General features: G+C 38.6%; 1 protein-coding gene across 3 annotated transcripts in view; it reads left to right on the top strand.

Moving 5' to 3' along the window:
* The window catches only part of znf512b (zinc finger protein 512B), a 99,031-nt gene that overhangs the window by 67,009 nt on the left and 5,030 nt on the right, over nt 1-26,992 (top strand). For 2 of the 3 annotated variants that reach the window (XM_060836046.1, XM_060836048.1), the window contains exons 5-15: nt 1,413-1,585; nt 4,323-4,537; nt 10,139-10,231; nt 10,662-10,790; nt 13,042-13,166; nt 15,216-15,308; nt 15,568-15,666; nt 16,029-16,196; nt 18,661-18,855; nt 19,350-19,451; nt 26,217-26,279. In XM_060836046.1, coding sequence (XP_060692029.1) covers nt 1,413-1,585; nt 4,323-4,537; nt 10,139-10,231; nt 10,662-10,790; nt 13,042-13,166; nt 15,216-15,308; nt 15,568-15,666; nt 16,029-16,196; nt 18,661-18,855; nt 19,350-19,451; nt 26,217-26,279 — 1,455 coding nt within the window. The remainder of the gene's footprint in view (nt 1-1,412; nt 1,586-4,322; nt 4,538-10,138; nt 10,232-10,661; nt 10,791-13,041; nt 13,167-15,215; nt 15,309-15,567; nt 15,667-16,028; nt 16,197-18,660; nt 18,856-19,349; nt 19,452-26,216; nt 26,280-26,992) is intronic. The other variant, XM_060836047.1, reaches the window with a different exon arrangement.

Below are 26,992 nucleotides of genomic sequence, written 5' to 3' on the forward strand. Positions count from 1 at the left end.
AGAATGTTACTCCTGACCCCCTACACATTAACAGCACAGAGGTGGAGTGAGTGGAGAGTGTCAAGGTCCTGGGAGAGATCATCCACAACAAGCTTTCTTGGACTCTTCATGTGAATACACTGGTTACAAAGGCCCAAGAACGTCTTTTCTTCCTCAGACAGCTGAGTAAATTTGACATGACAGCGAATACCCTTGCCAACTTTTATAGGTGTGCCATCAAGAGCATTCTGTCTGGATGTATCACTACCTGATTGGCAACTGTACCATTCAAGATTGGAGATGGTTACAGAGCGTGGTGAACTTGGCCAGGACAATCACAAAGGCCAACCTCTCATCTATAGAATCCATCTACCAGGCCCGCTGTCAAGGAAAGGCTGCCAGCATTCTCAAAGATCCATCCCACCCTGGCAATGTTTTTCTACAACCTTTACCATCGGGGAGAAGGTACAGAAGCCTGAACACACACATCAGCTGGTTTCAAAACATTTTCTACCCTACTGTTGATAGAATACTGAATGGACTCAATCTCTTAACATTCGCCTGTACCTGTGTTTTTTTGTTTTTGTTACTGTTTACCTATTATTTACTTATCTGTGGTACTTAACTCTGTGATTTGCCTGTATTGCTCACAAGACAAAGCTTTTCACTGTGCCTCGGTACATGTGACCATAAGTTCAATTCAATTCAATTCATAACAGCATCCTTGGCTCCAAGCATTCACACGCTTCATGTCATACAGAGTATTGCCTACAAAGTGAAGCTTAAGGGGCATGAGAAGCTGGTGTTGGACTGGGGTGTACAAAGTTAAAAATCACACAACGCCAGGTTAAAGTCCAAAAGGTTTAATTGGAAGCACACTAGCTTTCGGAGCGATGCTCCTTCACAACCGCCTGACAAAGGAGTGTGATTTTTAAGCTTAAGGGTGCAACTGTCCTCTGTTCCCACAGTTTGCTGGATTCTGGAAGAGTGCAAGTGTGAAACTTTGTGTCTTGTCTATTAACCCTCTGCACCCACAGAATCCTGTCACTTAAAATTGCAGCCACTTTGTCTGTTGCTCCTGAAATGATTCTGTGGGAGGTAAATTGTGTGCCACTATTATTTTCACTGGCAAAACCTAGATAGATTCAGGCTCCAAGAGGCAAGCTTTTTCATTGCTAAACATAATTTCATTTAATGTAAGTAAATTTGAAAGGAACTTATTTTTGCATTGTTGAAATGGTTGGGAGAATTTAATGTTAACATATAGATGTACATATCTGCATAACTACTCAGTATTTCATGTTCTTGATCAGTATAATTTGCATTTATAATAATGTAACTGCTCTATTTAAGGAATATTCCCGTTGGTAGTGACCTGTTTGATAAGGATTTATAATACCCGCAGAATTTATAACAAGATTGTTTTACTGTAGGGCATTGATTCGAAGAAGTATAATCATCAGTGTCTTCTATGTGAAGCTTCTTTTGCATCTAAGTCCCAACTGGAAAAGCATAAACAATGGAAACATGAAGAAAAAAGAACCCAAACAACAGAGGTGGATGAAAAAGTTAAAAAAGCAATTGGTCGAGGTAGAGGTAGAAAAAGGTATGTTCGTTTTGGTGAAAATAGAGTAATATACTCATTGCCTTCCATGATGTTTCAGTAGTTTAGAAATTATTTTTTTTTGTTTAATATTTATCTTGCTTTAAGATTATCATGCATAATGTAATTGTAGCCTAATGACCCATTGGGCTTACTTTAAGGGGCAGCACATATTGTGAAAAACATTTCATGGTTAAAGTGATTAATAATATATGATCTGAATTACAACTTTTATCTTGAACCTCTATTTACATATTTAAGTGTATATTTAAGTAGAATAATTGGATCCCTCCAGTGTGGGAAGAGGTCATTCAACCCACCTAGCATGCACTGACCTGTGAAGAGCATACAGCCAAGGCACTGCCCGTGACCCTACCCTAGTAACTGCCTTTTACCATGGCCATTCACCTAACCTGCACACCTTTGGACTGTGGAAAGTAACTGGAGCACCCAGTGGAAACTCTCGCACACACACAGAGAATGTTCAAGCTCCTCACAGCCAGTTACCCAAGGCTGGAATCAAATCTAGATCCCTAGCGCTATAAGGCAGCAGTGCTAACCACAGAACTATTGTACAACCTGAAATAGCATTATTTCTGTTTTATGTATTTCACAAAAATATTTTTGACTTAGTATTGTGATATTGTGACATACATTGTGTTAAACTAACTGGGGTACCACATTCCATTTCAATATATCCTTAAACATCTAACAGTGCAAAACTTAGAATAAAACTGTAAGCAGTTAATTAAAATATTTGTTATGGAACTGTTCAGTGCTAAATGTTGCATTATGTCAGCAGTTAAAACAATGGGACTGTGTAAAACAGGAGATACAGATCAACTTCTCTTGAAGTCAAAGTAACATTGCATTGGGTATATGATAAGTGGGTTGGTTGATATTTGCAGTTTTATACCTTAACCTAAATTTAAAGTTACCCCAGAGTACCTACATAATGTGTTGAAAGCTAAGACCAATAAAGTCGAATCTGCACATGACTGGTGCTTCTGACCATCAAGTGTCAAGTAGAGTATTCTTAACTGTTTGAGCCCTGGATATCTGAAACAGCAGCCATCTTGATAAAGGTAATAAAAGATGCCTACCTTTTCTTTGGCTCAATATTTTTTCAAAACGAATCTAATCTAAAAAAAAGCCAGCCACAACAGCTAATTGCCTATTAGAAGCTCATTAGCTCATTTTATGATTTGACTTCAGGCAATTCTCTCTCCACCCTAACCCAATCAGCTGCTGCATGTATATATTTTAACCTTCACGGTTGTCTTTCAGACACTTCTAGGTTCTGTTGGCTACTGGTGCTAAGATCTAGTCACTAGCCTCTCCGACCAATCAACGTTTTGAGACCTGACACCATCCACACTGCCGATTATCGGTCAATTCATCCAATGCACACACACCCAAACCCAACCCAACTCTGGCCATATCTAGCACAACAGATATTCCACCCTTACTAAGAAATAAGTTATCATCAAAACTCTTAACCAGGTAGCATAAATTAATAATTAGGTCTCTACTCTTGCCTCGGTGATCCAGCACTGGGGGAGTATTTCAGTCCATCTATTACTCTACACCACCTGTCTTTACTCACTTCCATATTGATTGGCCTCACATTTCTTAAAACTACCTTCACTGACGACCATTTTGGACCTTATTGCATCCCCACCTCTCCAGTGGGAAATAGTTTAGTTGCAGCAACTGTTTTTCCTTCCTGCTACCTCCTCCATGTCCATTTCTCCCATCTTGCTCTTGCTACTCCTTATCCCCTTCACCTGAGGACTCACCCTTTTCAGTTCCATCACTGTCTCCCTTTCCTCTCCCCATTCCTCCCTCTTCTCTCGTTCCACATTGTGTTTTCCACTGTCTCTCAGGCCCTGCTGAAATATGCTTCAATCATATAAATTGTAGCAGTGTATTATATAATGTCACATGGAAATTAATTTTGTTTGTTTTAGTATAGTACATAAGGAACTTCACAATGCTCACCAAAGTACAAGGGTGTAATTTTAAAGATCCGACATACAAACGTTTCCTTTCTTACAAATTGCTATTTTATGTTATCTTAAATTGTGTTTTGACTTGTGAATAATCGTCTTGCAAATGAATTTGAGAGTGGAACCCATTTTCATCCTGGGGACTGTCTATACAATGATATTTCATGTCAAATATTTCATGGTGCATATAGCTCAAGGGGATAGCTTTTGTCCTATTCCTCAGAATACAATAGCAGGAGAACCTTAGACAGTGGACTTGTGGTATTTAGTCTCATATAGGCTGCTCCAAGCTGTGATCGATTCCTCATCACATTGTCCTGGACCTTGAGATGTGGCACACTACAACATTTAGTTGTTGATAGCTCTTTGCACTAGTGAACTAGCAAGTTTTGGACAGACGTAGATGATGATTCTCAAGCAACTGCCCACTTTTGTCCTTTCACCCTCTCCTTACCACTCATTTCATTTGACATCCTCTTTTTCTCCTATCTACCTACTCATTTTCCCTTGTCTAGGTTCAAATTTCCTCCACCCTCTAACTGAATACTTTTCTGAGTCATGCCTGAATAATTTTCTGAGTCATGATGCTTTTATGCAGTAGTACAAAAGATTCCATTTTTTAATAAAACATATTATGTCTTGTAAGTATTGGGATGGCAGAATTGTTTTTTGTGCTCTCTGTTATTAGCATACTCAGTGACCGATAGCTGTAATTTTTACTTCTGTTTCAGGGCTGCTGAAAATGCAGAAACTTCACCTAAAAAGTCTAAGCAACAAAAGAGAGAATTAAGTAGACATTCTGAGAATGGGGAATGTGCAACACAGAACAGAGAAAACAAATTAACTAACACTCCAGAAGCTCAAGCGTCTCCAACATCTAATGAATTGAGCAAAGGCAAGAAACAGATATCATTCCCTGAGGAAGACCCCGAGCGAACAAAACACAGTAAGCTTGCAGCAGTTCAAAATGATAGACCTATATTTAGTCACACTGCAGTTAAATGTGAAAAAGTTTATGTTTTAATTATACAATAATTAAACATTTCACTGTTTAACAGAAATAGAGAAGTAATATGTTAGGTTTTTAACCAAGTAAATATGTTAGTTTATTAAACAGTTAAGATTACCTCTTTTAGGGCTCAGGTGTAGCTTCTTTGTCTTTGCCCATTCTGAATGTTTTGATTAATAGTATAGTTCTAGCTTTGAAGATAAATCGAACTGTTCATTAACGGGTACCTATGGGATCAGGAGTGTATTGATTGATCAAATATTCCAGTTGATTGAGTTCCACACAATCAATGTAAAAGCACACACTAGAAATGTAATGCAGGCGTATGTGCATCACTGTTATACTTTATTTACAGGGTAAATCAATTAAAATAATAATGCATCTTTGCCTTAAATAATGATTAGTGGCAGAGAGCCTTCTCGTTTCCATCCTCAACTGACTACTTGGACATCACAATAACACTGTAAACTTCTGGTACTTCAGTAGTATAATATTTACAAGCTTATCAGGAATGCCGGTTTGTAAGGTGGTGTTTAAAACAAAGTATGCTGTGGTACCTCAACAATTATATTTGCTTCCTATATTACAAACTATTACCTGACCCACAACACTTCCATGATTTCCAATCCTCATTTGCCTTCACCCAACTTTTCTTATTAAGCCTTCATTCTAGTGACTTTACCTCATGACGACCAAAATATCAATGAATTATTTATGCTGTATGTTTTTCAAGCTCGTTAACTTGTATTATAAAAACATGTACTAACAGTAATTTTGTTGCTAGGATAAGAGCGTCGAATCTAAGCAGCCATCAGTATAAAAGTGCAAAAATATTGCTTCTGTTTGAAGCAATTTTATGTAATCCAAACTTACCATTTAAGACAACCATGTAATGACAATCAGAATATAAATGGCTATTACTTGTCTGGTGAAATCTCCTTTATTTGATTTTTTTAGACATTTTCCAGGGTCCTTGCTAAAATATTTAAAATATGTATTTTTAAAGAATTAATATGATCTGAAACTAACCTAGTAAGTGAAAAAGAATGTTAATCAGTTTATCAAGCAGATTTTATACAATAATTTGTGTGTGTGTATCTCTGGTAGGATTGATGCCCTCAGATTTGATAGTATTGACGTGAATTTGAAATTTTCATTGGTCCTGTTTTAGCCACAAATACTTATGTTCAGTTTTGGATCTATTCATTATCGTGAAGATTAATGAAGTGTTGGCTTAAAATCTTTGACATTAAATATTTTGTTTTGTGGATTAAAGATGACATCATGTTTACCTCAGTGATTATTAAAATATTATCAAGGTTATTGGTATCTATGCTACTCCTGACTTTGGGAGTATGTTCTCTGATTTAGATTAGATTACTTACAGTGTGGAAACAAGTCCACACCGACCCACCAAAGTGCAACCCACCCATTCCCCTACACCTAACACTACGGGCAATTTAGCATGGCCAATTCACCTAACCTGCACGTTCCTTTTTTGGACTGTGGGAGGAAACCAGAGCACCCTGAGGGAACCCGCGCAGACACGGGGAGAATGTGCATACTTCACACAGTCAGTCGCCTGAGGCGGGGATTGAACACACGTCTCTGGTGCTGTGAGGCAGCAGTGCTAACCACTGTGCCACTGTGCCACCCATTATCACTATTAAGACTTTATTATGATAAATAGGCTGGCTAAAATTCTATTCAAATATTTCAAAGTTTTCTTAGGAGTCTATGTTCCAAAACATAAATTAGCTCCATACTTTATTTTCAGCAAGGAATTTGCCACAACTGCCAACATATGCATGCTTGTTGACAGGGATTTGGTTAGCTTAGTCAGCTGCAGAGTAACGCTAACAGTGTGGGTTCAATTCCTACACTGGCTGAGGTTACCACAAAGGACTCTCTTTTTCAACATTTCCCCTTGGCTGAGGTATGGTGATCCGTATATAAAACCTCAGTCATTGATTTCTCTATAATAAGTGAGTAGCTGTATGATCCAATAGTACTATGGCAATTTTACAGATTACCTTTATTTGTTCACATGGCACCAATAGACCAATTTACAACAATTATTGATTTATATGAGTTATGTTGTCCCTATTCTTCTACTGTAACAATTTGAAAGGCAAAAAGGTTTCCTGTTGTCCTAGACTTTTCATGAAAATTAATACACTTGGTTGTTCTATTACACCAGAAAGGTTTTCAGGTATTTCAGAAAATGCAGCCACAGAATTCAGATAGCCCATATTTTCAGCACTAAGGGCACTGTTTCATGTCCAAAGTGATGGCCATACCATTCTTGCAACTTTCTGATGCAAAAACCACCTGAATCTGCATCATTGTTATTTCTGAAAGTCTACTAGTGGAATTGACCATCACTTCCATCCTGACAAGGCCTCTCATGTTCTGCGTGAAGCTGTGTACAAGGTTGTTGCTGGATTTAACCATGCTCTTTGATATTGACAGGCTCTCTGCTTTGCTTGCCAATCAAAGTTATTGTGCATAGCCTTCAACTAAGGACCCATCACTTTATCCGAGTCCTGTGCAGCAGAACTTGTTTGCGAACTCACCAGTGTCCTGGCAACAATGCTACCTCTTCTCTCTGGCCTGACTGCATTCCAGTTGTGCCTGATGACTCACCAGATACGATCCTGCCTCTGAACCAATCTCTAAATTTTCTGCGGCATCACTGTCTGAATTAATACATACGATTGTGAGAACAAGTGATGGTGTGTTTTCATGACCATCAGTCTTTTCTTCTCCTTGCACTTCATATTCCACTGCCATTGCAAGGTTACCACTTTCGGCACCTGAAAGGAGCAAAGCACAAAGTAGAGTTGTGTGAGGGAGGGGGAGAATGCTAGCAGTACATACTTAGAGTGTCTGTAGTTTGTAAATTAGAAATTATTTTGGAATGAGAAGGAAGTTAGATATGAGAAGGAGAATTAGGTATGAGGATGTCAGCAGTTTGACAGCTTCAGCTCTGTCAACTCAATCATAATGCTTCCACGATGGCAAGCATGGTTTACTCCATTGGAATGGACTGCATGCTGCTTTACTACAACAACAACAATTTATTGTTTAATTAGCACCTTTATTGAAGTAAAATATTCTGAAGCATTCCATAGGAGCTTAAAGGGGGAGAAAATGAGGACTGCAGATGCTGGAGCTCAGAGTCAAGAGTGTAATGCTGGAAAAGCACAGCAGGTCAGGCAGCATCAGAACAGCAGGAGAATCGACAATTTGGGCATTCGCTCTTCATCAGGAATGCCTGACCTGCTGTGCTTTTCCAGCACTACATTCTCAATAGGAGCTTAAACAATATTCTTGGAAGGCTTTGACAAAAATGGGGTCAAAAAAGGCAGAGAAAGTTTCTCCCTGGTTATTTAAAGGCCAGCTTTACCCAGTGCCTGAACATGCTCTCCACCTTTTATTTGAGGAAAGTCTTAGTTCAGTATCAAGGAGGCAAAGTCCTGATATAATAGCCTTTCCTGCTATTGCCGCTGCTTTATATCCTGGAACATAAGTATTCCTGAGGTACAAGCCACAGAAAAATAAGTCCCTGTATGTTTTATGTCAAAGGCATTTTTAAAATATTATGCATGTAATAAACACCATACTAAAGTACAGATAATGACAACATTTATAGTATTTGATGTACAGCTTAAGCATGGCATTTTTGAGGACAAGTACATTCAAGCCAAAATTGATATTTCAGTTCCTATGTGTTCTATTTACTTTAGAAATGTAATTATTGTTACAACACTGTACATTTGCTTTACAAAATATAGTTAAAAATAATACCTCGATTTAAGTTGTGTTCCTTGTAAGTAGAACTTATGTTCTTGATTATCTTGATTTTATCTTTGCTGCCTGATAGTTAGTTGTGAGAGACCATGTTTTGGGTCAACAACAATTAAAGCAAACCAACCAACCAACCAACCTCGGTAATCGCACAAGTGTACTTCTAGTCTCCCAAATAATGAAGTGATTAACATTGCAGAAAAATGTAGCTCAGTGCAAACCAATAATAAGTTTATTTTACAAATGATAAGTGGACAAGCAAAGTACAATTTACCTGCAAGAACACAGGCATGGACTATTTTGTAAATGGTGAGAAAATTCATAAAACCAATGTATAAAGGGATCTGGGAGTGCTAGTACAGGATTCTCTAAAGGTTGACTTGCAGGTTGAGTCAGTGATTAAGAAAGCAAATGTAATGTCAGTTATCTCAAGAGGGTTGGAATGTAAAAGCAGTGATGCGCTGGTGAGACTTTATAAAGCTCTGGTTAGGTCCCATTTAGAATACTATGTCCAGTTTTGGGCCCCAAACCTCAGGAAGGACATACTGGCACTGGAGCATGTCCAGTGGAGATTCACATGGGTGATCCCTGGAACGGTAGGCCTAACATACAATGAACGGCTGAGGATCCTGGGATGGTGTCCATGAGAGTTTAGAAGATTGAGGGGAGATCTAATAGAAACTTACAAGATAACCCATGGCTTAGAAAGGGTGAATGCTGGGAAATTGTTTCCATCAGGCAGGGATACTAGGACCTGTGGGCACAGCCTTAGAATTAGAGGGGGTCAATTTAGAATGGAAATGAGGAGACATTTCTTCAGACAGAGAGTGGTGAGCCTGTGGAATTCATTGTCACGGAGCTCAGTCGAGACCGGGACATTAAATGTCTTCATGGCAGAGATTGATAAATTCTTAATCTCGCAAGGAATTAAGGGATATGGGGAGAGTGCGGGTAAGTGGCATTGAAATGCCCATCAGCATGATTGAATGGTGGAGTGGACTCAATGGGCTGAATGGCCTTGCTTCCACTCTTATTTCTTATAGTCTTAATTTATAATAAACCCCACTATGTTTTGATTTAATCTAGTAGGATTCCATGTAAGAAATAAAATAATAGGTTAGTACAAATACATTCAATATTTTTTTTCTGGTCCATTGTTTTGGTTCAACCTGATCAATGTTGTTTGAATTAATGATCTGTTCATTCTTTCTATGGTCCTATTGAGTCTTATACAAATAACATATTTGTCCTTGCCTTTTCATTCTCCACATTGACAGAAAGCCAGCAACTTAACCTAGTTTCTTCTCCCACGAATCCTGCTACTAATTAAGTTGACCACAATTTCTTCAGTTGAGAATGCCAGGAAATCATGTCCTGTTGTTTTTGAATCAACAGGACCCATGCTGGAAAAATGAGTGTATGTAAGAATTACTATTCTGCAAAACCAATTCCAAAGATAAAATACTACAGTGAAAATTGGTGATATTAGAAAATAAATACTCAAGGCATTCATTTGACTTTCCCTTGTCTGGTATTTTAATATAACTTATTTTCAATAACTTAACACATCTAGTGAAATAGAATGTATTGCTGACAAGCTCTAATTTTTAAAAGTATTTTGATAATTAATTCACAAATCACATTTCCATGCTTCTAAGGGCAAATGCAGATTATGTCTAAAAATTAAGTTATTCAGACTAATATTATGTAATATTTTGTTTGAGCCAGGAAGGAAACAGAAGACACCTAAGAAATTTACAGGGGAGCAGCCATCTATATCAGGAACCTTTGGATTAAAAGGCAAACCAACACAACAATCAGGTAATTAAAATCCAGTTCAGAATCCTTACATTTAAGAAGCCGTATGAAAATAAATCTTTCTTCATTATTTTTAACAAGTGGAAGTTTTTCTTGACACTTTCACCATCAAGTTAGAATTACTTCTTGCCTCCTTGATTTCTGTCCTGTTGTGGGATATTTTAGATGCATTAACTTATAGCAAGGAGAGTTTAGTCCAATGGTTTCTTTCCTCTCCACTTGTTGGTGGTTAGGCAATCAACCTTGAGTTGAAATGTGTCAGTAATGTGCTGTGAAATTAAATGTTACATTATCAAATAATTCTGCAAGATTCATTGTGAAAAAAGTAACAAAATATATCTGTGGCAAAGTTAAAATTGGATGTAGAAAAGACTAAAATACCTTTAAAGTAGTAAAAGGACTAATTCATTATCATTGTGATGATTAATTAAAGGCCTGTCAAAACCAGATGATAAAGGAAGGGGTAAAGGCAAGAAGAAAAATAACAGCACATACAATGAAGAATTGCAAAAAAAACCTTTGGGAGTTCATATTAAAAAAGAAGCAGTCACATATCTACCAGGTAAGAAAACATTTCAAAGTTTAATCTATAATCCACCCCCAAAATTTTGAGTCACATTGTGAAACTTAATTATTAAAATTCTATGATGTTGCAGTAAACAACTGTATGTGGAACTTAATGCTTTCCCCATTACAAATTTAGAGGTAAGAAGGCATTTAATCAGAAAGGATGATGCTGGGTAGACACCTTTACACCTTCCTGGCTTTGACGAATTAAGTTCCAGGCAGGGAAGTTTGTGGATGGCCATCCCATAAATGAAGCTTTAGGTGGGCACTCTGATTAATTAATTTAGTTGGCAGCTCTTGGAGAAAGCCTTGGAGAATTGGTCATTCCACTGCTGTCAAAATGCCATCCTCAGATTCCACTGCCTCATGGAGTGGAATCTCATTGTGCTAATAGAGAATATTCAAGGAGTCTGCTTTAAAAAGGAAATCATTAACTTTATTCAGAAACATGTGGCTTAATCTTGCCCCAAGACTGTGAGGGATGGCAAGATAGTGTGATATTACATCGCTTCCTGTGATGATGTCAGCTGTTTCATTAGTGTATGGCACAACTAAATTTAACTCATTATATTGTAAGGTCAAATTCTGCTTTCAGTCCTAACAATGTGACTTCTTAGCTACTAATAAAATCCAGCCCAACGTTCCAGCAACTTCATTAGAGACCAGTGAAAATCCACAGCTCATTACAGAGGAATTAGTCTGTGTTAATCATTATTTGCTGATGCTATGCAATGTCAATATTGTGCCTTCATCTGTAGGGAGGACAAGAGAAAAATAGCTGGGTTGCTTTATAACTTTTCAGCTTGAAAACCAAAACATTAATCAGCAGTCGTAAAACTACAGACAAGAGTTAAATTTAGGACTGTAGCCCAAAAACACCCAGAGTATATTTTATTTTTGGAGTGCATTTTCAAGTGGCTCAAGCAGAGGTCAATTTGAAGCAAGAATGTATTTTCTTCTGTAAATTTTCACTGTTGGAGTGTTGGAGCAAGAAATCAGCCTGAGTGAAAGGCAAAGCTCCAGGTTCTCTCTGGAGATCCTGCTGTAAAGATTCAGGAAAACAGATGTGGAGCATAGGTTGATGGGTGACCTTATAGAAGTTTACAAAACCACAATGGGCCTAGATAAGGTGAATAGCAAAGGTCTTTTCCCTAGGTGGATGAGTTCAAAACTAGGGTGCATGTTTTTAAGGTGAGAGGAGTAAGATTAAAAGGAATCTGAAGTGCAACATTTTCACCCAGAGGGTGGTTCATATGTGGAATGAACTGCCAGAGGAAGTGGTTAATGCAAGTAAACATGCAACATTTAAAAGACATTTGGATAGGTAAATGAATAGGAAAGGTTTAGAGGGATATGGGCCAACCGCAGGCAAGTAGGACTAGTTGAATTTGGGAAATTTCATTGGTTCAAACATGTTGGACTGAAGGGTCTATTTCCGTACTGCATGACTCTATGACACAATGTGGCAGGAAACAAAAAGTTGAAATAATCTGCCTTTCTGGGACTCTTCAAGCCCCAGAGCTGTTGTCACCAGATCGATCTGGCTCTGAGGCCACAATGACGACCTTACAGTGGCATCAGAATTGCTGCCAAGCCTTAATGATCCCAATGAAAAAATATTTCTGTGTTTAAAGAAGGAATCGATTCCCCATTGCTGAGTCTCCTATCATTTGCCTGGCCAAAACTATAGATTAAATTTGCAACCAATATGAAGTCACCTATTTTAACTATATTCCTGGATTCTACTGAGCAAATCAGTTTAAAGTCATCCTTCCAAAATTAGGTATGCTACCAGATATTACAAAAGGGATGCTGTCATTTATTGGATTTATAAATCTGGATATAGTTTGTATTTTCGCAATGTAATAATGCTTTTGCACAGGGCTTAATGTCACTGCTCCCTAATAGTCTGAACTCAATCAACAGCAGTGACATTACAACCTTGCTAAGTCTGGCTGCTGAGAAGAACTGTTTTTTTATTGGCAATTTACAGACTGATTTCCCAAAGGCCAGAGAAATAAACAGCTTTAAACAGTTGCAACAGAGACAGTAAAGAGTGTTTGTGGCAAAAATAGTAATGCACTAGAGTAGAGCACCCCCCCCCAACCCCAACATCATGTGAATTACCAAACAATATTGCATTGTATAAATAGTGTGACATTAAGTATGTGTTAAACAATTAATATTGTGGAAATAGATCACAAACTGTTGCTTTTAATGTTATACTTATATACCATTGACAACAGGAAGCCAAGAAGAAAAGTGGCAGCAGGAGATTTCAGATAGAGGAGAAGTTGTCTGTCCAAACTGTATAACTGTACACCGGAAGACTATAGCAGGCTTGAAGAAACACCTAGAAATCTGCAAAGAGGTATGTAAGATTTAATTCTGCTAATATTAAAAAAAACATGGAACTTGAAATTCGGTAATTTTAAAGCAGATGTGCATGGTAGTGGAAGAATGCAGAAAGCTAATTGTTCTGTCACTTCTAGTACAGGTCTTTTACACCATTTACACCAGTTTCAAGAGGGATATCACTTTCCAGTTGAATTCAATGTCAGCCAAAACATACCTTTCCACATGGTGCATGTCTGTAAATGGTATAATAATGAAGGTAAAATTTCCAAGCTCAGAAATTGACACAAGAATTACACCTGATTTGAATTAAATATGTAGATGAGGGATAAAGTTACCCATTTGTTTTGTCAAAGCAGAAAGTGGCCGAGCTCACTGTTGATAAACTTTGAAACATTCAACTTTCACTCAAGTGATTGCAAAACTTTTTTTCTCAGCTGGCAAACTAAGAAGCGGACTTGCAAGGTATATTGCTGTAGTTTCAACAGGGAAATCTTTTATTTTCATTCCTCTGTTATGAAGTCCTTTTCATGGAGTCCATTATGGATATTCATGTACACAGGACAAGAGAAGGAAGAAATCAGAGGAAAAGTGGATAACGCTGTAAGAGAACAGAGTTAACTAAAGGCAAAAGATGCTTCCGAAAAAGAATTATTAGACTTCAAACAGTTACATTCATTTCTGTCTACACAGATGCTATCAGACCTGTTGAGTTTCTCCAACAATTTCTGTTTTCTTTATTCTAAAAGAAAAGGAGTTTTTATGTATATCATGCAACTCCCTTTAAGTAATCTTCTTAAGGAGGCATATGTTATTTTGAGTAAAAGGAGCTATTTGTCTCATTGCAAACATCCTCAAAGCATAAAAACGAGGAACAAGGAACAGGCATATCTTGGTCACTGGACATCAAATCACAAAGTGACTTTATTTTGCTTTTACATAGTTATGATAAATGATTCTTTCTACTAATATCTTCATCCCAGTGCCTATTTGTACATTTTTAAACTTTTCATAGTGCTGCAACACTAAGATTATTTATGGTTACTTAAGCTGGCACAATTTACAAAGCTAGATGATGTCCTCAAAAAAGATTCCAGTTATCTCAGCCACTTTTGAAAATGTTTCTTCAAGTTTACAACATTATATATTTGTCACACTTATTATTTGTCACATATTCCCACCTTCTCCTTCCCTGAGAGTTTTCATTCCTCATTGAGATGGGATATCAGAGGTTTTTGTCATCCCCTGATCCTCTGGTCCCATATTCAATTGCTTTTGTAAGCTTTGACAATGCCTTCTATTCAACACCAGAGAATTTCTTTACTTCACTGAAATGCCAGTTCTCTTGTGCCAGTCAGGGGCACTTAGGTTTGTGTTTATCTAATAAATTATTTCAGCAGTTCTCACTGTTCCCCTCAGCTGATGTTCACTCTTGCATGCTTATGAGCCTAGTATAAGTTTTACACCAGTCGAGGTCTTGGATTTATTAGGTCTGTTCAGGTGCTTTTTCTACATACATTTCCTTATCCAACCCTTATCTCCTCTTTGCTACCATATCCTTGAATATTTTTGTTTTTAACTATCTGGTTCTCAAAAGCCAACTGCATGAATACACTTTTTTTCAATATCTCCTTTTTGAGATTATCATCAATTTGTGTTGTCCTTTTACTATTTTACTCACCACAGAAAGCAATCAATAATTGTATGCATCCATCTTCTGTGATTTTCTGATCTAAAAATCCATTTCCTCTGTGGAAACTGAGGAGGATAATGATCAAAATAATTAATCATGGTTCACCTATTCAGTGGTATAATGCCACTGAGCCATCAGGGATTTCTGCATTACTTTATACATAAGAATTTCACTAATCTTTTCTCAATATATCAGAACAAAATGTTTTTATAAATAACTTGATACATTAGTTGTTTGTTATTTTAAAGCAATGTTTTTTCTCCAAAACTTTATTTACATAAAATTTAAACCTTTGAGATGACTAGCTAAGATTATGTGGCAAAAGGCTGTGTTATCAATCCAGAAAGATTTACTCCTCTCTAATACTTACAGCTGCAGAATGCTTTGAAGTGTCAACATTGTGCTAAGCAGTTTAAATCTAAAGCTGGCCTAAAGTATCACACTATGGCAGAGCACAATAATAAGGTTAGTGAATAACCTCAACTTTTGATTACACTAATTAAAGCTTCCACCCAGTTTGACAGCTGAGATTTAATTTCATGAACGTTGGCATCTAATGAGAAATATTACCTGCTGGGAATGCATATTAGGAAATTAAAACTGTGTGGAATTTTCCAAACATGAGCTTCTAGTAGACAAGGCCAGTTGTTATGCATACATATGTTATCTCATGATGTTTCTGACCTTCTTAAGTAACAGTATTTTCTTGCCTCGTATCTTACAGCCTTTGATGAATGCAGAGAAGCTGCTGGATGAACAGCAGGAGCGTGAAAGACTGCGAAGAGTACTTAAACAAATGGGAAAATTGAGGTGTCCCAATGAGGTTAAATACATTCTAAATATTAATATCAGAAGGTTAAAGCTGAATTTTACTTACTTGTTTTTAAAGTTATTAGGATCAGTTTTACAACTATGCATTCCTGGAACAGTGTTTTGCTTGTGGAAATATATAACAGAAAATTATGAAGTTCATGCATGATTTCTCAATGTGCATGCAGTCTGTGCTAAGAATCTACATGGATAATTTTTACCAGATAGAGTTGTGCAGTCTTTCAGCATTTGGTAGCTCCCAATTAGATAGCTATGGAAACATATTGTGCAGCTGTATGTCAGAGTGATTTTCAAAACTGGAAATCTCCCTATTGCTTGATTGGTGCATTACATCTGTAATTATTATTTTCCTAGGACTGCACAGCTACATTTGCTAGCCTAATGGGCTACCAGTATCATTTAAAAAGATGTGGGAAAGAGCCTACAGATATTGAAAAAGCTGTTTTCATTTGTGAGCATTGTGAAAAGGAGTATAAATCAAAGGCTGGTCATGACTATCATGTAAAATCTGAACACTCAGTGGTAAGATTTCTTGATTTTCAAGTGTAATTTTAAAACATTTAATTTCTCTCTTGCTGTTTTATGGGAAGTGTGCAAACATTTCTTTAAATGTATTCTTAGTATACCAAAGTGTTTATGAGCTGTTTCTTGTGAATAACGTGATTATGATTAAGGCTACTTCATCACAGGAATAAAAATTTGCATTTATGTGATATTTAAGATATGCTCAAGTGGATCACAGTCAATTAAATACTCTGTAAGTATTGTCAGGAATTACATTAGCCAATTTACTCACAATATGGTATTACAAACAGGAATAAAATAAATAACTGAATAATCTGTTTTATTGATTTACTTAAGTAATAAATGCTGGTCAACTTGCCTGCTCTTTTTTGAATAGTGCACCGTGAATTGCAAAAATTAAAAATTTATCTAAAAGGTGGTATTCTCAATAATATGGCACTCCTTCGGTGCTACAGTGGAGTGTAAGCTGAAATTAGGCAGGTCTAGATGTGCTTAAGAAGGGCTTGAACATGCCATCTTTTCATTCAGGGAGTAGGATACTATCACAACTATAGCTAACAATGTCGAGAATATGAAGGAGCTTTTATATTTATCATAGAATCATAGAAATGTACAGCACAGAAACAGACCCTTCTGTCCAACTGATCCATGCTGACCAGATAACATAAATTAATCTAGTTCCATTTGTCAGCACTTGGCCCATATCCCTCTAAACCCCTTCTATTCATATACACATCCAGATGCCTTTTAAATGTTGTAATTGTATCATTCTCCACCACTTCCTCTGGCAGCTCATTTCATACACACATCACTCTCAGCATGAAAACATTGCCCTTTAGGTCCCTTTTAAATCTATCCTCTTTCACCTTAAACCTATGCCCTCTAGTTTTGGAATCCTCTACCTTGGGGAAATAACCATAGCTATTCATCCTATCCATGCTGCTCATGATTTTCTAAACCTCTACAAGGTCAGTCCTCAGCCTCCGATGCTCCAGGGAAAACGACCCCAGCCTATTAAACTCTCCCTATAGCTCAAACCCTCCAAGCTAAGCAACATCACTGTAAATGTTTTCTGAACCCGTACAAGTTTCACAACATCTTTCCAATAGCAGCGAGACCGGAATTGACCAGAATTGAATGCAGTATTCCAAAAGCGGCCTAACAATTGTTGTGTACGGCCACAGCATGACCTCCCAAATCCCACACTCAATGCACTGACCAATAAAGGCAAGCATACTAAACGCCTTCTTCACCACCCTGTTTACCTGAAACTCCATTTTCAAGGAACTATGAACCTGCACCCCAACACTTGGCAACACTCTCTAGTACCTGTCCTATTAAAATGCAGCACCTCGCATGTATCTAAATTAAACTCCATCTGTCACTACTCAGCTGATTTGCCCATCTGATCAATGTGCTTTTTTATTCTGAGGTAACCTTCTTCGCTATCAATTTTGGTGTCAACTACAAACTTACTAACAATACTTCCTATATTCACATCCAAATCATTTATATAAATTATTAAAACCAGGGGACCCAGCACTTACCCTTGTGGCACACCACTAGTCACAGGCTTCCAGTCCAAAGAGCAACCCTTCACCGCCATCCCTTTGTCCCCCACCTTCAAGCAAATTTTGTATCCAAGTGGCTAGCTCTCCCTGTATTCCATATGGTCCATGATATGGAACCTTGCCAAATGCCTGAACTAAAGTCCATATAGACAACGTTCACCGCTCTGCTTTGATTAATCTTCTTCGTCATTTCTTCAAAAATCTCAATCAAGTTGGCAGTATTAAATTTACATTGTTAAAGTCTTGTTCTTGTGTCAGAATCATCAATGCATGTTTATTACATCTTAACTGAATTAGTAATACACTTGTTTTTGAATCAGGAATATATTGGCTCTAACCACACCTCAGGATACGATTATATCATTTATGTTAACATTCTAGCTTTGGCTGCAAAAGAGTGAATTTGAACATCTAACTTGACAAAAAATTTCAGTCATAAATTATTGTGAAGTTTTTTTATTAATAACCTGACTATCTATAAATAGTTCTATCATTTAAGCCTCTTCTCCAAAATCTAAGCAAGCAAGAGTAGGAACCCTTTAACTCATAAAAAGCTACATATGCAGATTAACAAAATCAACAAAATCAATTGAAAAAGTACTATTTGTATGGTAACACAGTTTTAATTCCACTTCTTTCATTTATAAATTATTTCTCACTTCAGTCCCTGATGACACATCAGAAAGTTTTCTGAAGATATTATTTGCATCATTTTTCTTCATTCCCAACTGCCTGATTCAAAGGAATAATCATGTTTCTAAATATTACATTGAACTCATTAACATTTGTTGTAATGCACCAATTCATGGGTTGTCAGAAAGGAAAAAAGGACAATTTACATATTTTAACCATCATTTTGATAATAACAATTCCAACAAAATATTGTTTAGGCAACTGAAGATTCTGATCAGAAATCACCTGAAGAAGACTTTGAGAATTTGTTTGAGAAAACTCCGAGTGGCCGCATCCGTCGAAGATCTGCACAAGTAGCAGTTTTCCATCTCCAGGAAATTGCAGAGGATGAGCTTTCAAAACTTTGGACCAGAAGAAGAAATAAAGATGATTTAGTCCCTGATATTAAGAGGGTGAGGGAATATTTATTTCAATGTAAGTGACTTGAAGAAAATTGAAGATATTTTGCTGAAATTGTGTTGACATTTGTTTTTGTCATTTTAAATTGTGATCTGGAGGGCAGGATTTCTCAGTAATTTTACAGTAACTCCTGCAGAAGTCTTTAACCTTGTATGAAAGTTATCATGCAATGAAAATATTTAAAGAAATAGTTCTTACATAGAGGGCTATCTGATTATACACAGTTTAAACTGTCCTTTGTACAAAATGTTTTAATTCATAGACTGAGCTCTGCTTTGTGCGGTTTTGATTTCCCCATTTCAAATAAAAGTGACATCAGAATATTGAACATAAAGTATCATTGGCAAGGTATCCAAGAGAATAACAGCTAAGAATTGGTACAATCCTAATCACAGTGTCACAATTTATGTGTATAGTAAATAGGCAAGACATGTTTGTTTGCGAACCCAATTATGAAGCTGACTCTTACTAGGTCTCTCTCTTGTAGCTTAAATACACTCGTCCTGGGCTACCATCATTCAACCCTAAACAGCTTGAAAGCTGGAAAAATGAAGTCAAAGAAAATGGTCAGATTTGCTGTCCTAACAATGTAAGTTAACACAGCTGTGAATTTTGTTTTAGATCTTCACCAAAGTACTTATTTTATGTAGTATTGTGAAAGATTAAATTCTTGTCCAAACTCATGCTATTTCCAAGCTTGACTTCTAACAAGGGCCCATGTCCTTCTGCCTTGATTCCTTTTTGTTAAACTTCTGACCACCCAACCCTGACTTGCATGCTGGTTGACAATGTGAATAGTTTTCTTTTCCCAGGCACTCATCTCCTCCCTTTCAATACTGTTCACGTGAACCTACTGCTCAAAATACACACCCTGACCCCCACTCCATGCCTGTAAAAAACTACCAAATCTCATTTCCTGTCCTAATGCACTTGTCTGCACTGTCACTTCCCAGATACTTGTCCAGTTCTCTTGAACCTGCCAGTACAAATCTTTCTTTGACTTCCTATACTTTCTGAATTTGTAAAATGATCCTAACCAAAATCACTGAGGGGTGACCTTATAGAGGTTTACAAAATTATAAGGGGCATGGATAGGATAAATACACAAAGTCTTTTCCCTGGGATCAGGGAGTCCAGACCTAGAGGGCGTATGTTTAGCGCAAGAGGGGAAAGATATAAAAAAGACCTAGGGGGCAACTTTTTCATGCAGAGGGTGGTATGTGTATGGAATGAGCTGCCAGAGGATGTGGTGGTGGCTGATACAATTGGAACATTTAAGAGGCTTTTGGATGGGTATATGAATAGGAAGGGTTTGGAGGGATATGGGCCAGGTGCTGGCAGGTGGGACTAGATTGGTTTGGGATATCTGGTCGACATGGACAGGTTGGATGTTTCCATGCTGTACATCTCTATGACTCTATGACTCTATTATCCTGCCTCATCAACCTCAGTCAAGCAGCATGTGACTACATTATTTTCTTGCTGAGATTGCCTTCACTTTGTTACAATCTTATTTGACTATTACTAACACAGCATCCCTCCACTTCACAATAATCATCTCAATAGTCTTCCATGGCTCTGCCTTACAAAAATGTTGACACTTAGTTGAATCATTAGTGAGCATAGGGTCAGTGTCCCCAACAATACATTGAAATATGTTGAAGTTACACATGAAACCTTGGCTCAAATTATCCATGTCACATATACCCTCTGTATGAGCAAGTTGTTCAAATCATGTCATGAATACCAGTGACATCAGCGATATCACTCCATCACCTCCCTTGACTCCTCCATTGATTTGTTCTTTTAGACAGCTTCTCTGATATCCAGTCTTGGATAATCATCAATTTCCTGTAGCTTAACAGTACTGGAAACTCTGTGTCATTATCACAATCTTCAGCTTCTTCCATGAACACTTTCTGAGGCTTCAACAACCTATGTTCAGCATATACATTGTACTTAATCCTGAGCTAAACTGCTGACTCCAGGCACTCAGTTTTCCTAAGCACTCAATAATGTGAGCATTGGTGAAAAAAGTTGGGAAGATGACTTGAGATCAGCATTGAAGATCTTGCTATTGTCGAGAGCATAATGTTTCATTTTACAACAGGTGTTTAACTGGAAGATGAGATTCTCACTTGTGAATGGCGAGGAGTCTATTAGCATGTATTAACATCTTGATATATTATATCATCTCACCTCATTTATGTGCAGTTTCCCACTGTCCCCCATATTGGATAGATACTTGACAGTAACATTCCCAACATGGAAGTCAGAATAGTAAACTGGCAACTCCAGCTTGCCTCTTTGGATCTCCACCAGTCACCAACATCTCAGCAGCATACACTCTGTGGGCAAAAAGTGTGGACTGCAGATGCTGGAGATCAGAGTTGAGAGTGTGGTGCTGGATAAGCAAAGCAGGTCAGGCAGCATCCAAGGAGCAGGAGAATCGACATTTCGGGCATCCTGATGAAGGGCTTATGCCTGAAACGCCAATTCTCCTGCTCCTTAGATGCTGCCCGACCTGCTGTACTTTCCCAGCACCATATTCTCGACTCTGTGGGTAGTGACTGTATACAGCTCTGTCCAAGAGGGCATCCAGGTCTCCAGCATAAAGCAAGTGCCAATTGCTCTCTGTCTGAAATTTTTGAGCAAATAAAATGAACAGTTTACTGCCAGTGTTTGACCACATGCATGATTGAGCCTTAAAGAAGGGTACCTGCACCCAGACAACTGGGAGATCCGAACAATGGCCAGTATTTTTTCCTATGGTGAATGGGAAAATGTGATGAGTGGGCCACACATGATTGTGTGTGTAGGAAATGAGTTGGGTTAGTAAAGTTAGCATGAGAAACCCTGTCAGAACTCACAGAAAGAAAGCCCAAAGTTTGGGAGAAGATTTGTAGCTTGGGTGCTCGTTGTTGTGGTTCTGTTCGCCGAGCTGGGAATTTGTGTTGCAGATAGGACAAACAGGAAATCAGCTAACGATCCGTATCCATGAACACCAACTAGCCACGAAATGACAATACCAGCTATCCTTAGTAGCCACACACGCAGATGACAAGCAACATGAGTTCGACTGGGACAACACTACTATTATAGGACAAGCCAAACAGAGAACAGCCAGGGAATTCCTAGAGGCATGGTACTCATCCACCGATTCAATCAACAAGCACATCGACCTGGACCGGCCACTGCAGCGGACAGCTGGAACTGACAACCGGAAGCGGCAGATACAAATCACTATAAATGCCGGAGGAAACATCACAGAAGCGCTTCACAGGAAGCACCCAAGCACTGAGGATGTCACCTAGACAGGGGACGAAATGTCTGCAACACAAATTCCCAACTCGGCGAACAGAACCACAACTAGAAAGAAAGCCTCCACGAAACTTACCAAAAATTACACTTGGCTGATTTCTGGTAAGATTCAACACCCTCTCTTTTCCATGTCTGAGACTGGACAACTTTAATTAGCCGGAGTCAAAATGACAGGTTTAACTTCAGTACAGAGCAGGGACAAGATTTTGCCATTTAAATTAAGCCCCTATTTCTCTTTGTTATTTGGACTTGCCATGCCTGATTTCAAACTAGTTAAAATGGATGTGCATTTGAATATTTTGACAATTTGATGCAAATCCCTCAACTGAAATTGGAACTCCCTGCCTGTACCGTTCACATTCACTTAGAAGATTAAAATTCTCCAATAGCTGCGACCTTATTAGTCACTTGTGCTACGTTCTTCTTCATTCAACATAAACACACCAATCATATGCAAGAATTGGTGAAACAATATATTAAGTATAGAAGGTAAGTACATTATTCACCAGGAGACTATTACAGTCAGTTCTACTTTAACGTGTATTTCTTCAATATGAATTGGCTATAACACAAATCAAGAATTTAGATCATTATTTCTAGAATGCAAACTTTCTTACCTGTATTGGCATTAATGTGATTCCGGTCCCATTGATTAGATTAGATTAGATTTGATTCCTTACAGTGTGGAACAGGGCCTTCGGCCCAACAAGTCCATACTGACCAGATATCCCAACCCAATCTAGTCCCACCTGCCAGTAACTGGCCCATATCTCTCCAAACCTTTTAACCTACCCAGACCCATTTCCCTCTGACTAATGCACCTAACACTACGGGCAATTTAGCATGGCCAATCCACCCTAACCTGCACATCTTTGGACTGTCGGAGGAAACCGGAGCACCCGTAGGAAACCCCACACAGACACGGGGAGAATGTGCAAACTCCACACAGACAGTCGTCCGAGGCTGGAATTGAACCCGGGTCGGTGGATCTGTGAAGCAGCAGTGCTAACCACTGAGCTACCACAGCGTAAAGCTTTCTTGACAGTCACATCTCCCAAACCCAGCAAACACCCCTTGGTGCACTCAATAATACATTGATTTAAATGGTGCTTCTATTACGCAATTTTCTTATAACGCAGGATCGCACGGGAGTGCAATTATCGCATTATATCAGAACAAACATGTCCATCTTACTCCAAGTCCAGCTGTTCATAGACTGACAGCAAGTCATGACATAATTGTGATGTCAGTGGTTGTAATGATTAACAGAAGTTTGAGATGTGCTTCTTAAAAGATGCATGCCACACATCACATTAAATCGTGTTCGTTTCTAACAACTCTTCAACTTTAATTTTTCTCTTAATGATCTTGAGCTCCATATTCTTAATGATTTGCTAACCAATTCAAACAATCTTTCACAGCGTTAGTCTCCAAAAATCTTTCATAATTATGAAAATGTTAGGTTTGAGGAGTGGCAATCACTGTCAGACTGTCATTGTCAAGTTGACTCTTAGTTCCTCCCTGTTTTTTTATGTGAGGATTGAGCTCCATATATCTCAACCGCTGGTTCAATCCCAATTGATTCCCAAATACAGAGCCCACCTGAGATCCATCACTTCCTTCATGGTGCAGGATAATCAGGGGAATCAAACCACACCTTTGTTCCATATTCTATGATTATTCATTATCCCATTGCCGGCATTTTTTTGTTCAATATGAACAGCCACCTCACCACCACATAAATGTCATAACCCTCACACATCCTCATGCCCCCAATAATAATGACCCATTACTCATTCCAATACCACTAACATGATCATCCTGTTTTCCTTACCCCCCTCCCACAACACACACACACACACACACACACACACACACACACTTGTCAGGCTGGCTTCTGAAGGGTTTTGTGCTTGGGAGCAGTCAGATGGCAGCTGGGGTTGTGAGGGGCGAATTATTTCTGGCAGAGTCAGGTTGGGGGGTAACAGGCAGCATAAATCAGGGCTGATCAAAGGTCTGGCTGGCAGGGTTCCAAGTGTAGTTGTGGGCAGAGCTAAGGAATTTCATGGAATGAAATCTTGTAAATTGTGAGGTGATACATTTTGAGGGACTAACAAGGTGAATGAGTACATAATGAAAGGTGGACCTTAGGAAGTATGGAGGATCAGAGGGACATTGGTATGCAAATTCACAGATCCTTGAAGGCAACAGGACAGGCGGATAAGGAGGTTACGAAAGTGTTTAGAATACTTGCCTTTACTTGTGTGGGGTTTCCTACGGGTGCTCCGGTTTCCTCTGACAGTCCAAAGATGTGCAGGTTAGGGTGGATTGGCCATACTTTGAATATGAGAGTGCAGAGTTTATGATGGAGCTGTACATGACATTAGTTAGAACACAGCTGAGGTACTGTGTGCAGTTCTGATCACTAAAGGATGGGTTTGTACTAGAGTCAGTGCAGAGGAGATTCAGCAGGATGCTGCCTGAGCTGGAGTGAATCAGCTATGAAGAGAAGGTAGATTGACTGTGTTTTTTTCCCCTTGGACCAAAGGTGGCTGAAGGGGCACCTGATTGAAGTGTACAAAATTATGAGGGATATTGTACTACCAGATAGGAAAAAAACATTTTCTCCTTCCCTATTAGAAATGATTTTGCAGTCAGAGAGTCATAGAGATATACAGCATGTAAGCAGACCCTTCGGTCCAACTTGTTCATGCCGACCAGATATCCTAACCTAATTTAGTATCATTTACCATTCCTTGGCCCATATCTCTCTAAACCCTTCCTATTCATAAACCCGTCCAGATGCCTGTAATTGTACCAGCCTTCACTACTTCTTCTGGAAACTCACCCCATACACGCACCACCCTCTGAAAAAGTTGCCCCTTAGGTCCCTTTTAAATCTTTCCCCTTTCACCTTAAACCTATGCCCTTTAGTTTGGAATCCCCTACCTTGGGGAAATAACCATAGCTATTCATCCTATCCATGCTGCTCATGATTTTCTAAACCTCTATAAGGTCAGTCCTCAGACTCCGATGCTCCAGGGAAAACAGCCCCAGCCTATTCAGACTCTCCCTATAGCTCAAACTCTCCATCCTAAGCAACATCATTGTAAATGTTTTCTGAACCCTTAAAAGTTTCACAACATCCTTCAGATAGGAAAGAGATTGGAACTGCACGCAATATTCCAAAAGTAGCTGAACCAATGTCCTGTAGAATCGCAACATGACCTCCCAACCCCTATACTCAATGCTCTGACCAATAAAGGAAAGCATGCCAAACGCCTTCTTCACTATCCTATCTACCTGTGACTCCACTTTCAAGGAGCTATGAACCTGCACTTCAAGGTCCCTTTGTTCAGCAACACTCCCTAGCACCTTACCATTAAGTGTATAAGTCCTGCTAAGATTAGCTTTCCCAAAATGCAGCACCTCACATTTATCTAAATTAAACTACATCTGGCACATCTCAGCCCATTGGCTTATGTGATCAAGATCCCGTTGTACTCTGAGGTAACCTCCTTTGCTGTCCACTATTTTGGGGTCATCTGCAAACTTACTCACTATACCTCTTATGCTCACATCCAAATCATTTATATAAATGACGAAAATTAGTGGATCCAGCACCAATCCTTGCCACACAACACTGGTCCCAGCCCTGCAGTCTGAAAAGCACCCTCTGTCTTCTACCTTTGAGACAGTTCTGCATCCAAATCCAATTAATTCTCTCTGTATACAGTGAGATCTAACCTTGCCAACCAGTCTCCCATGAGGAACTTAGTCAAATGCCTTACTGAAGTCCGCATAGATCATGACTACTGCTCTGTCCTCATCAAGCCTCTTTGTTATTTCTTCAAAAAACTCAATCAAGTTTGTGAGACATGATTTCCCATGCACAAAGCCATGTAGACTATCCCTAATCAGTCCTTTTGCCTACTGCCTCACCTACTTACTGCTTCACTCTGCTATCCTGTGTTTTGCCTCTACTTGCTGTGTTGTGAATAAATGTCTTTCACTTGTATATTTTGTCTTACAGCGTTGTGAAGCAATCTACTCAAGTTTTTCTGGATTAAAAGCGCATCTAGCAACATGTACTAAGGTAAGTTGGAAAGTTAAATAACATTGGCATAGTTGTACTGGATCATAGAGCTGCTCTCTCACTAGACAGAGATGACTGGTAGAGGTTTAACCTGAGGGTCACCATGCCTCTGGTGAGGGAAAAGATTGAGTCTTGCATTGCAGTTCGTGTTACATAGCATTGCAAACAAGTCGGACAATCAACTGAGCTAACTTACCCCCACAAAAATACCCAATGGCTACTGTATAACCAAGTTGTTTAAGCATATTCATACACATACACTTGTATACTTTCTAGCCTAAAAAACAAAAGAGACTAACAGTGGCAAAAATTATTGAATGGTCCCCAAAGACTGACAATTCAATACACATTTGTCCCCAGTTCTGATCCTTTGACAGGATGAAATGTGCATTGGAAACCACAAAATCACTGACAGAATAAAGAAGGTGGTTTTGGAGGAGGCAACCAGTTAAGTAGTCCTCCCCCTTTAAGAGCAGTGAACCAATAGGATGTTGACCAGTGCTGGAATATTTGCAACCTCACCTTTAGAGGTGGGCACTCTGTACTAGACGGGTAACCAGGAGAGCACCTCAACACTGAGGCACCCTTTGAATATTTCAGTTTTTAAAAATAAGGTGTGGCCACAGTTGCTAGGTCAGCATTGTAGAAAGAAACCACTGTGACAGTGTGGCAATCGTGGTCACAAGGGTGTGAAAGTTAAATGAAAAATCGCT

Source organism: Hemiscyllium ocellatum, chromosome 15 (genome assembly GCF_020745735.1).
Source record: "Hemiscyllium ocellatum isolate sHemOce1 chromosome 15, sHemOce1.pat.X.cur, whole genome shotgun sequence".
NCBI classification, from domain to species: Eukaryota; Metazoa; Chordata; class Chondrichthyes; order Orectolobiformes; family Hemiscylliidae; genus Hemiscyllium; species Hemiscyllium ocellatum.